This window comes from Puma concolor, chromosome C1 (assembly GCF_028749965.1).
Source record: "Puma concolor isolate L17-30 chromosome C1, mPumCon1.1.hap2, whole genome shotgun sequence".
Classification (NCBI taxonomy): domain Eukaryota; kingdom Metazoa; phylum Chordata; class Mammalia; order Carnivora; family Felidae; genus Puma; species Puma concolor.
Window position 1 is genome coordinate 135,115,566 of NC_141674.1, and position 13,155 is coordinate 135,128,720.

At 38.3% G+C, this 13,155-nt stretch overlaps 1 protein-coding gene across 3 annotated transcripts in view; it reads left to right on the forward strand.

The window, feature by feature from the left end:
• ARHGAP15 (Rho GTPase activating protein 15) overlaps positions 1-13,155 on the forward strand; it is a 617,790-nt gene that overhangs the window by 70,580 nt on the left and 534,055 nt on the right. For all 3 annotated transcript variants that reach the window (XM_086718493.1, XM_086718494.1, XM_025912351.2), the window contains one exon: positions 3,690-3,758. In XM_086718493.1, the coding sequence (XP_086574619.1) occupies positions 3,690-3,758 (69 nt within the window). The remainder of the gene's footprint in view (positions 1-3,689; positions 3,759-13,155) is intronic.

Consider the following 13,155-nt stretch of genomic DNA (forward strand, 5'->3'; position numbering starts at 1 on the left):
TACAATATTTAAAGGCTTAGATACTGGTTAAACAACACCCTTGCCTTTGACTAGCTCTGGATTTTTAAAGTTACTGAAACTTTCTGTGTCTGCGTTTCTACATTTATGAAAAAGGAGTGACAATTAAGTATGTTAATTTATGTAAAATACTTAGAACAGTGCCTGACAAATAATAAGCACTGAATACATGTTTACAGACAATAATACTGTACCATTTTTCAATTCGAGTTCTTGTCTATACCATGGACCCAACAGTTCCCTTCAAGGGTGAACTAAGGATGTGCTCAGTAACTGGTCATTTCTGTTCTGAATTCTCATTAAAACTTCTTTTCCAAATTTCAGTCATTCACTTACTACGTTTGTAGGTTTTTTTTTTTCCATGTTCATGTTGCATACTACATATTACTTGTTTAACTGTATCATTTATACTCTATTTTAATGGAAAATATATTCATACCAGTTAAATGTCTTTATGTGATAGGTTTTTCTGCTAAACCTTAAGACTGTGTAAATGATAACTAAAATTAAAACATTCATCAGCTAAAGTCATCTCTTGTGCCTCTCGCAATACATACACAACACATCTTAAAGCATTGTCTTATAGGAAAACTTTCTATAGCAACTGGAAGAGAATATGGAGAGGATGATGGGCCAGTACACCCATCAAAATCTAGTAGTGGTAGGACAAAGGAAGGCATGGGTTAGCCATAGAAGAAATGGTAAGGCTGATATAAGAGAATGCCCAGTGCTTATTCATCAGTATTGTAGAGACATTTGCTTGATACTACTTTCTCTAACATTTAAAGCTTGAGATGTTTTATATGCAAAGAGAATGATTTTTAGCCGAAGACAGGACTAAAGACTGGAAATCCAACAGGTTTCGAAGAAATGGAACAACAACAACAAAAATCCCAGAACTCTTCCACCATTGTAAATTGAATGTAAGACATATAAAATTTTCAGTGAAGATAATAAATCTTAATATAATGACTAACAGTTAAGAGAAGTAAGTTCCAAATGTATAGCAGTATAAAATAAGTGCCTGGTTCCTTAAAAAAGCTTAAATACCAAATATATATGAATATCATATATCATATATAATAATATGTAATATAATGTATAACATATACTATATAATATACACTAAATAATGTGTATAATTATACTATATACTATATAATATATATTCATTTCAAAATGAATTAAGATCAACTATCGTGGTTTTATTTAAGGTAATGCTAGCAGCTGTAAAATTCTCTGAAATACACAATGGCTCCAAGAAATAGAAGTTTATTTCTCACTACATTGCAGTTAGAATTCTACAGGAGCTCTCTTGCTACAGCTTTTCTCTAAGTATAAAATTATTCCAACATAGCAAGTTTGTTAACTAATACAAAATGAGTTTTCCTGGCCTATGTTTGGCTTTTCTCCACATGGTGATTCAGTCTTCGTCCGTCTTGCATCTTCATCGTCCTGCAGGGCCTCTCTCCATGTTTACTCCCAGCCAGCATATGAGGAAAGAAGGAACACAGAGGGAAAGCACTCACTGCTTAGTAGCCTTCAACTGAGAGAGCTTCGCATTGTTTCTGCTCACATCCCATTGGTCTGAATTAGTTTTGTGGCCACTCCTAACTGCAAGGCAGGCTGAGAAATGCAGTCTAGGTATGTGCCCTAGAAAAAGGACAGAATTTTGGTGAGGAAGCATCAGGGTTTGTCACAGTCCTCCCTCCCCTTCACCCTATTATCAGTTCACATCTGCCTTCCAATATCTTTCCGCCTCCCCAAAGAAGACAACCAAAACTCTAATGCAGTTACCACATCAAACTCCAATATCAGCATAGCTGGTGATAAACATAACTCTCTCCATCAGGTCAATTTCTCTCCAGGGGGTTAAGGGTTTAGAACTTGAAAAATAAGTTCTTTGTTCTGTTTTTCCCATCACATCCAACAGGCAATGGTGGAGCAAGAACTCCATAACAGGAAACAAGCAAACAAAAGACTCTCATTTGTAAAGGAAATAAATGGTAAACAGCCAACAGTCACTTGACAGAATGATCATTAAAGCCTGCTGGGCAGGCCCTGTGAGACCCTTGCCCTGGCTGCAGAGTCAGTTCCTGGCTCTCCTGGCTCTCCTTTCTGGGATAATTCCCAATGTCCATTGTTCTCCAAGGTTTCTGGCGCTGCTCTCCACAAGGCTCTTCCTTCTCTGCTATCCCCCACTGGCCGCATCTAAAGTGAGCTTTGAAGAGAATGGTTTCCTTGGAGGTTGTACTGCCTTCATAATGCAGTTTTGTGGGGCAAACATGGGGATCAAGGGTTGTATGGAGTCACAGGTTTTTTTAGGTCAGGCTTCTGTTTTCTTTGGTAATACAATTCTCTCAAAATCTTAACAGACATTGATTTAATTCCTTCAGTCAGTTACATGTGCCACTAACCAGATTCAAAGACATCCAAAGTTCTTTTCTAGGCACTTGGCAGACCCACTTTATTTCTTTAATACCTCACACTCATCCCCCAGTCTCTCTCTTTCTCTTTCTCTCATTCTTTCTTTTCCTACTCCCCTGTCCTGTCCCCCTTTCCCTACCCTCCTTTCTCTTGTTCATGTAAAATACTGGAAAATTCCTATCTAGTAAAATAGTATTATTAATTATAGCTTCTGTTGAAGTTATCAAACAATACAGGATTTCATTATAAATTCCTTCTTTTTCTCTTTTTGTTTTATTATAGAATCTGCCTTTGATGCTTTGGTAGAAACAACAATAAGGCATTTTTAAAATGCTGTTCCTAAAACACTTAGCTATTTATTATTGTGTGTTTAAATACATCTGTAGAAGAAGACATGAAAATTAATAGAACATTGACTCCGAAAAAGCTGAGCTCATATAATAAACACAAAATGTTTCAATATTAAATATTTTGTTCCAGTTACTATTACAGCATTGCAACTCACCCTGAAATACAGAGGTATAAAACACTGATTTTTTTTTTATGCTGACAGAACTTGGTCAAAAATTCAGATAAGACATATCGGGAACAGCCTATTTTACTACACAGTGTTTGAGGCTTCTACTAGGTCTTGAAACATGGTGGTGGGGGGAGGGGTGACTCAATAGGTGGCAGAGGGAAACATCAGAAGATACTATACTCCTATGACTGGCGGTTGGTAGCTCAAACCTCAGCTAGCCTCTTAGCCAGAAAACCTAAGGCCTCTCCTTGTGCTCTCTCTGTGTGAGATGATTTGCGCTTCATCACAACATGGTGAATATTTTCCAAATGAGAGGGTTCTAAAAGAACATGACATTATTTTGCTCTAATATTTTAAATCATGTAGTGTCACTTACTTCTGCCATACTTTTTTTTTTATTGAAACAGCCATAAAGCTCTTCCCAGGTTCAAAATGAAAGAACATAGACCCACCACTTGCGAGGAAGGGTATCAAGGTTACGTGGTAAAAGAAGTATGTGGAACAGGAGATATTGTTGCAGCCAGCATCTTTGAGTACACATTTAATTCAAATTAGTTAACGTCCAAAACATTTACCTTTCATTTTATATCTACTTTGACTTCTTGAATGAATCTGAATATGGTTATGTATCTGTGTACTTTTACTAAAATATGCTCTTTTAAATCATTTAAAGCTTGTTTTGAGAAAAATAATATAATAATATCTAATGTCAATATTTTTGCAGATATCCCGACACAGGAGGAATCATTCACAACATGTCTTGAAAGATGTCATTCCTCCATTGGAACAATTGGTAAGTGATGATTTCCCTGCAATACTGTATTATTTATCTACTGCTACAGAATAAATGATTCCCAACTCACCAACTTGAAACCGTACACATTATTATCTCCTGTTTATGTGGGTGAGGAATCTGGGTGTGGCTTAGCAGAGTCCTTTAGTTCAGAGTCTTTCAAAAGATTGCAATCACACGTTAAGTCAGAATTGGGGGTCACATCTGAAGGTTTGACTGGGGAAGCCATTGGCTTTCCTGTTCATGCACATGGCTGTTGGCAGGGTTCAGCTCCTTCAGGGATGTGGTCCAGGGGCTGCTCTTAGTTTCTTGCCACATAGACTTTGCCAGTATGGCAGCTTCCTTCTTCAAAGCATGCAAACTAAGAAGGCAAGGGATTCTGTTAGCAAGATAGAAGGCAAAATCTCTTGTGACCTACTCATGGTAGTGATATCCTGTCAACGTTTCCATATTCTCTTGGTCAGAATTAAGTCACTTAATCCAGTCCACACTCAAGGAGAAAGGACTACACCGGGCTGTGAATAACAGGAAGCAGAGATTATTTGGGGCTTACTGCAAATTTTGGCAAATTTTTTAAGAAAAAAATTAATCCCTTACCAGCAGATTATAAATCTGTGAAAGCAGGAATTTTTTGTTTCCATTTTTTTTTTATTGTTGTATCCTAATGACTAGAAGAATGCCCGAAACATTGTAAGTAAAATGAATGAAGTTCATTTTTTGGGCTTTCTCATCCTCAGCACCAAAAATGTTTATTTATCTAGCTCAGTTCTCTTATGTTCTTTAATTTTGCATGTCCTAGATCTCCCATCTCCACTGTATTACTTTCTTTGCCTTAGAATAAAAATTCCTTATAAGAATTGCCTACCTCTATTGTTGTCAATTTCTCTCCTCCTTTATCTGTTGAACCAACTCAATTTAGGCTTCTTAAAAAATTTTTCTTAATGTTTATTTATTGATTGATTGATTTTTGAGAGACAGGAGACAGACAGAGTGCAAGCAGGGGGAGGGGCATAGAGAGAGGGAAGCACAGAATCTGAAGCAGGCTCCAGGCTCTGAGCTGTCAGCATGAAGCCTGATGCAGGGCTTGTACCCATGAGGAGCAAGATCATGATGTAAGCCCAAGTCGGATGCTCTACTGACTGAGCCACCCAGGCACCCCTTTTTAGGCTTTTATCCCAACCACCAATCTCCTATCAAGGTCATCAATTTTGTCCATAGTACTAAATCCATTGGTAAAGTCTCATTTCTTTCATTAGATCTGAGAATTTAACCCATCTGATGTCTCTTTGAAGTATTTTCCTTATATAAGTACCAGTAAACTACTTTCTCACGGGTCTCCAATTAATTAAATAGACATCCATTTTCCATTTCCTTTGCTGGTTCATCTTCGTCTTAGAGCTCAACTTAACTTCTTTTTCTTAACTTTCTTTTTCCTTTTCTTTATATTTCTTCCCTACAGTGTATCATTCAGTGCTATGGTTTTATGTACTGTGTTACACTAACCGCTTCTCCAGCATGGACCACTGCTCTAAACTCTAGTACTATATATTGTGGCATATTCATTTATATATCGGACATACGTCTCAAACTTAACATATCCTAAACTGATCCTGATGTTCTCCCAAACTTGCTACTTTCAATCTGCTCCATTTTATTAGATGGAGTAAACTAACTCCATTCTTCCAGGTTCTTCAGTCAAAACTTTTAAAGTCATCTTTGTCTCCTTTGTTTTTCTCATGAAATAAACTTAAACGTCTGTTAGGCTGTTTGCTCTACCTTCAGAATATATCCAGAATCAGCTCTCTTCTCACTATGCCATCTCTCACCTGATTGAATGCAATCGGCTCCAACTAACATGCCACTTCTACCCCTGCTTTCTACGTTTTATTTTCAACATAACAGCCAGAGTGATCTTGTTAAAATGTAAGTTAGGTGATGCCACTGCTTACTTCAAATTCCTTCTGGCCTCCAGCATCTTGCAGGGAAAACACCGAAAATCATCCTGGGTTCGCCAGATTCTACAGGTGTCAGCTATGGCTCTGGCCTCACCTTTCTCCTTCTTCTCCTCGTTAATTCTGCTCCAGCCAAGCTGACCTCCTTACTTCTCTCACAGGACCCTTACACCAGCTCTTTCCTCTGCCTGGTACAAAATCATTTATTTTGGGCCCAGAAACTTGCAAGGCTTATTCTTCATTTGCTTGGAATCTCTATTCAAATATCATCTTTTAAGATGGGTCTTTCCAGGGAATGTGGGTGGCTCAGTTGGTTAAGCATCTGACTCTAGATTTCAGCTCAAGTAATGATCTCACAGGTTTGTGAGTTTCAGCCCCTCATCAGGCTCTGCACTGGCAACATGGAGCCCACTTGAGATCCTTTCTGTCTCTTTCTCTGCCCCTCCCTGGTGCTCTCTAACACTCTCTCTCTCTCAACATAAATAAGTAAACTTGAAAAAAGATGGATCTTTCATAATATTCCTTAAAAACAATAAACAAACAAGAAAATCCACTATTTCCATCACACTTTTTTCTCTTACCCTAAATTATTTTCTCCATAGAACTTGCTACCATGTGGCATATTATACAATTTCTTTTTATTTGTTTGTTACCTCATTAAAATGTTCTGTGAGGGGCGCCTGGGTGGCGCAGTCGGTTGAGTGTCCGACTTCAACCAGGTCACGATCTCGCGGTCCGTGAGTTCGAGCCCCGCGTCGGGCTCTGGGCTGATGGCTCAGAGCCTGGAGCCTGTTTCCGATTCTGTGTCTCCCTCTCTCTCTGCCCCTCCCCCGTTCATGCTCTGTCTCTCTCTGTCCCAAAAATAAATAAACGTTGAAAAAAAAAAAAATAAAATGTTCTGTGAGAGCAGAGGTATTGTCTCCTATGTCCATAACTCCATTTCCATGATTGTAGCACTTGCTAGAACATGCTAAGAACTCAGTAAATGTGTGTTAAATTAATGCACAAATGAAGCTGTTAATGGCTTTTGTTTTTACTTTCAAGTTTATAATACACAGATCTATACTTTTTTCTTTTCATTATCTCATTCTATATATTTTTTTGTTTATTTGTTTTATTTTAAGAGAGAAAGAGTGAGTGGGGAAGGGGAAGAGAGCGAGGGGAACAGAAGATGCAAAGTGGGCTCCACACTGAAAGCAGCAAGCCTGATTCGAGGCTTGAACTCATGAGCCATGAGATCATCACCTGAGCTGAAGTTGGATGCTCAACCAACTGAGCCATCCAGGCGTGCCTCTTATCCTCTATCTTAAAGTGTTAACTAGTCATTTATTCTACTGTGTCTCCTTGTCATCTCAGAAGTGAAATCTCCCAGATTGAACCCATCAGGACCTTCTTCCAAAACTGGTTTCCCTTTCTATCAAGCCTATCGTTATGAGTGGCAAACATGCATCCAGGCTTAGAAGAAATTTTCTGGGATCCTCTTTTTTTGTCTATGGCCCATCAAATAAGTCACCATTTTCCAAACCAGTTTCTCTGCAATGTGTGTGGTACCCACATTTTTCTTTTTTTTTCTTTTTTTTTTTAATTTTTTTTTTCAACATTTATTTATTTTTGGGACAGAGAGAGACACAGCATGAACGGGGGAGGGGCAGAGAGAGAGGGAGACACAGAATCGGAAGCAGGCTCCAGGCTCTGAGCCATCAGCCCAGAGCCCAACGCGGGGCTCGAACCCACGGACCGCGAGATCGTGACCTGGCTGAAGTCGGACGCTTAACCGACTGAGCCACCCAGGCGCCCCAATTTTTTTTTTTTCAACGTTTATTTATTTTTGGGACAGAGAGAGACAGAGCATGAACGGGGGAGGGGCAGAGAGAGAGGGAGACACAGAATCGGAAACAGGCTCCAGGCTCTGAGCCATCAGCCCAGAGCCCAACGCGGGGCTCGAACTCACGGACCGCGAGATCGTGACCTGGTTGAAGTCGGACGCTCAACCGACTGCGCCACCCAGGCGCCCCACCCACATTTTTCTTTATGGTTACACACACACATCCTTGCCCAGGCCTTCAATTCTTCTGATCTCACCGCCCCTCCACCAACCCTCCCATGTACTCTACTGTGCCCCTTCCAATGATCCTGTGTAGCAATTCTACACCAATCTTCTCTAAACAGTACCTTCATTACTTCATTTTCCTTGTCCAGGCATTTAAGAGCTTCCTATTTTCTATAACATCAAGTCTATAGACTTCTCTCATGATCTCTGATTTATCTTATTTATTATCTGTTCTCAAATAACATACCCTCAGGCTAGGAGTGGTAACATGATTAAGATAGGGCTCTTACCCTGAAGGAGCTTGGATTTTCTGTGACAATTATTTCCTTCATCTCAGCACTCTTTTGTGTTGTTCACCCCTAGTTCATGGGTAATAGACTTGCTCCACAGCTAGATTGTAAATGCTTTGAAGTTAGGGGTCATGACTTGTATTTTCTTTATTATATCATACATACCTTTACATTGCTTTTGAGACTAGGGTTTGTTCAGAAAAGACGTGTCTGTCAATTGATTTAATACTAAGATATTAAAGTTGTGTTAAAATTATATTGTTGATTCAGATGTTAACAAATATATGTATGTTTGCTGTTTATAGAGAAAGACGATTTTTTCAATTTAATTAGATGTAACAATAACTTGTTTTCAAAATTAATTACTTGGGTCTCAACTTAGCATTTTCTCTGTGAAGTATTTCTCTGATTCCTCAAATTTGAATCAGGTTAATCCTTTATTGTGTGTCCCTAGTAGCTTGACCTTGCCTCTATCTCTAAATTGCCTCTTTCAATAATCACACTAAAGTTGCCTGTTTCCTTTTCTCTCTCTTATTGAACTGTAAGCTATTTGAAGGGAAGGCTATGTCTCACTCACTGTTTTATTAGGATTTCATATAAGGCCTGGCAAAGTGTAGTTGTCTAGTGAAATGGAAAGCAATTGTATTTATTTTCCATAAATTTGTATTATGGAACAAACAAAGTACATATAAATAATTAAAAGAGATGAATATTTGGGGTGCCTGGGTGGCTCAGGGGGTTAAGTGCCCGACTCTTGACTTTAGCTCAGGTCATGATCTCACGGTTTTTGAGTTTGAACCCTGCATTGGGCTCTATGCTGACAGAGTGGATCCTGCTTGGGATTCTCTTTCCCTCTCTCTCTGTCCCTCCCCTGCTCATGCATGCTCTCTCCTCTTTCTTTCAAAATCAATTAATTAATTAATTAAAAAAAGAGCTGTGTATTTGTGATATAGCAAATGCAAATGTTTTCTCTGAAGTATTTGATGAAACATGGCAGAAGTTGGGCTGAAAATGGAGCTATGTGAGTGTGTGTTTAATATCAATATAGACATGCAATTAGATATGTGATCATATATGTGCAAATATATACATAATTATATTTGATCAATGCCTTAAGGTGTCTTAAAATTTTTACATAAAATATATATTAATTGTGAATTTTAAAAAGTTGAATTATGATTTTTCAAATTGAATCAATAACTAATAACATATTTGTGCTATGCCTATATTTCAAACACATTAGACTATTCAGAATTAGTTTTGTCAACTTACTTTCCTAACATTAAGATTAGTTGGTTGGGGGGTGCCTGGGTGGCGCAGTTGGTTAAGCGTCTGACTTCAGCCAGGTCACGATCTCGCGGTCCGTGAGTTCGAGCCCCGTGTCAGGCTCTGGGCTGATGGCTCAGAGCCTGGAGCCTGTTTCCGATTCTGTGTCTCCCTCTCTCTCTGCCCCTCCCCCGTTCATGCTGTGTCTCTCTCTGTCCCAAAAATAAAATAAAAACGTTGAAAAAAAAAAAAAAAAAGATTAGTTGGTTGGTTCACTGGTCTATATTAGGCTGTCTTGACTCTGAAATAGTTTTGTCAATTTAGTTTCCTAACATTAAGATTATTTGTTGGTTTACTGGTGTATAGTTGGCTGTCTTGACTCTGAATCTTCAGTTGTTCAAGAATAAATGAAACTGATTTTGAATATCCCAAATGATGGATAGTATATTAATAGATAGTACATATATGTGCTTAATATTCTATTCTAGGTCAGACAACTTTGGAAAGGTGGCATTGGGAAGCATGGCTAAATAGAAAGAGTGAAACCACAATTTTTTAAGCTCTTTGATTTTCAATCTCTCTCAATCCTTTTCTCTCTCTCTGTCTGTGTTACACACACACACACACACACACACACACACACACACACACACACACACAGACAACTAACTCTATAAACACTTTTGGAACTGTCAGCCAATTTACTACCTATTCCTGACATCAGTTTCCCTCGATTCTGTCTGAGTACTGCTCATCTTACTCTGTCTTGTGAACACAGGTTATATTCAACTTTTATCAATCAATCTCCATTTAAATTAAATTACTTATTTAATGTTATTTTAAAGGCAGAAATGCTTCTTTTCCCCACATCTCTTGCTTATGAATAACCCCATTATGATGGGCAATGACAAAATAATCACCAATTTCCTCAAACAACACATTCGGACCAACTTTTAACTATCCATTAGGATTCATGCCAAGACTTCAATTATCTTCCAGAACCTCTAAAGTTCTCTTTCTATCTGACTAACTTAACTTTATATTATTTTTACCTGGACACACTTATTTTTCCCCACAAACCTTGTATGTTCCTCATTTCCATCTCCACTAGACTCCTTCCTTCCCACTATTGCTTCTGGAGTCAGCTAGAGGCTCTCACAGTACTTTCTCTTAGCAGTACCAACCAGGATGAACTACTATATAATAATGTACATTACTATGCAATAATATACATTAAAACATTTTAGAAAATAATACAGTTCTTTAAGTTGGTGCTGTTATTATTTTTACCAAATGGATTTTTTCAGCTTATTTATGTCCAACATTTTTTGCTGTACAAATCTCATCGTTTTTAGAGTTTCAGAACTCCCCTGAACATTTTCTAGAAATCATGAGAAGCCTTGGCTTTAAGTGTAACTGGCAAAGGTATCTCATTAGATCCACACTCTTGGAGAAAAATGATTCACTTTACAAAAGTGGAATCTGCCATGGTGGGTCCACCAATAGACACTATCACCCTCTGGTAGCCATGCCTCACCTCTCAGTGTTCCCTTTAATGAAGTAGATTATGATCAACAGGGTTAAACAGAAGCATAATGCATTTGTTTTGAATATTGGCAAAAATACATTTCTGGTTGGAGTCTAAAATCTCTAAAACTACCCAGTTCACTGACAGGTGACGTCATTCATGCCACATGGTATACAAATCCATATGCTGTCAATGCAAGAAACCTAAATTATTTTCTGAGAATCCGTATGGTGGCTTAGCAAGTGCTGTAATGCAGCAAAGATTTTAAACATGAAATGTCAAATATACTAATAGGCATTTGTTTCTTGATCTTGTATATTCCCTGTTTTAACTGTTCATGATATCTAATTATTTTCAGGGCATTTTTCCTTTTTCCCTTAAAAAATTGCTTGACAAAAATAACCATGTTTATAACATGCTAAATTTTTATCATCTTTATTTTTATCAAAAGAGTATGAGACAGTGTATGGATAACCCTGCAGGAGTCAAAAGCCTGTGGCAGGTTTTAGAGAATCATCTGCTGCCTCCTGAGCTGGGAGGATTTGTAGGATGGAACTCAGGAAGTTGCCATGGCTTGGGGGCAAAGCAGGCTTTTGCAGATAAACCTTAAGTCTCAGATTCTACCTTTTGGAGCCAGATATCATTTTGTGGATTAATTAATACTTGTGAGGGCTTTGAGGATGAAAAACATTGTAAGCATACAGTGTTTTCTTATTTTAAAACAAAAGACAGCCACTTTGGGGGAATAATTCTATTGATCAGACTGTGCTTTCTTTAAATTGCAAAAAATTTCCAAAAGCTCTCTAGGCTTTCAAAATATTACTTCAGTAAGATAAAATTAGGTTTTCTGAAATAACATCCTCCCAGATCTTCAAGTTAGTAGTGTGTTGATAATATGTGATATAATTTAATAACTCTAATAGAAACCATCCCCTGGTTGTCATTGTTTTATGTGCCCTTCCTTTTCTCCGATGGAAATGTCTATTAATTCCTGGATTTGTTGAGGCCGTCCCTGTGCTAGGTGCCGTGCTAAGTTTGGGGTAAGTAATCATATGCTAAGTATTCATGTCCTTTACTCAAGGAGCCTGAAATCCAGGAATGGAGAGAAGTATTAAACAAGTAAAGGAAGGCATCACTTTAAATACAAATTACAAAACAAACCATGGAGGAAGAAAAATAAGCTTCTATGAGAGGGGGCTAACCTACCCTGGATTAAGTAGTCATAAAAGCACTCTTTGAAAGGGGCATTTAAATTGAGATTGCAGGATACATAGAGTTTGTCAAGCAAAGAACTTGAAGAAGGTTGTGAATAGGAGGAACAGCAAGTGTGAAGGTCTGGAGGTCAGAACAAAGTTAAGCCCCTTTGAAAAACTACAAGAACACCACACTGACAAGAATATGGTGAACAAGGGAAATGGGTCAGGGGGTGTAGGGAAAGGGAGGCAGTGCTCAGATGAAGAGGGGCCTTCAGGTGATGTTAAGGGGATTAGGAGCCATGAAAACACAGAAACAGGTTACAATAACACCTCCTGTCCACATTTGAATTTCATTTAACTCTAGCGTAGAGAAAAGAACACACACAACAACAACAACAAAGGCTATTAACATTGAGCAATGCTTTTTTCCTTACTGCCTAGACCAAATTAGGTTATAACAAAACAATTGAATTATGCTAATAAATTGCCCAGACAGGAACCTGGAAGATCATTCCTTTCTGAATTCCAATGACAGGGAAAGAAAGAACAATATATTTAAATCAAGGACACAAAGAAGTCGAATTTATGGAAGAAGAAAGAAACTGAGGATGAAGAAAGAGAGGTGGGATACAGGAAAAGCCTCCAGAAGACTGAAGAAAATTCTTGAGACACAAAGAACTACCCTCATCAGTCCGATTCCCCAACAGAACCTGGGCCTTTTTGGTGGAGGCAAAATGAAACACACTGGTTAAAAGATGAAAGGCTCAGGAAGAAGCCACGGAGTTCTTAAACATCCAATAGCAGTTTTTTCAAGATGACATTTTGATGAGTTAGGGGTAAATAAATCAGAGACATGTGGGTAAAATTTCCCTTGAAATACACAGGGGTTTAAAATGATGAGGAAAAGCATTTGGCAAAACAGAATATGTGCTTTGCCAAACCCAGCATTTAAAAACCAGTTCAAGACATTCAGCAGAACCCCAAAGCCTAACCCCGAGAAAGTGAGATGGGCAGGATGTCCATGAAAGCATTGCACAACATGTATACTAATGGGTGTAAATAAGTGCAATGAGCAACCATGCCTAACTCGGAGGCCTGAAATCAAGACAGCCTCT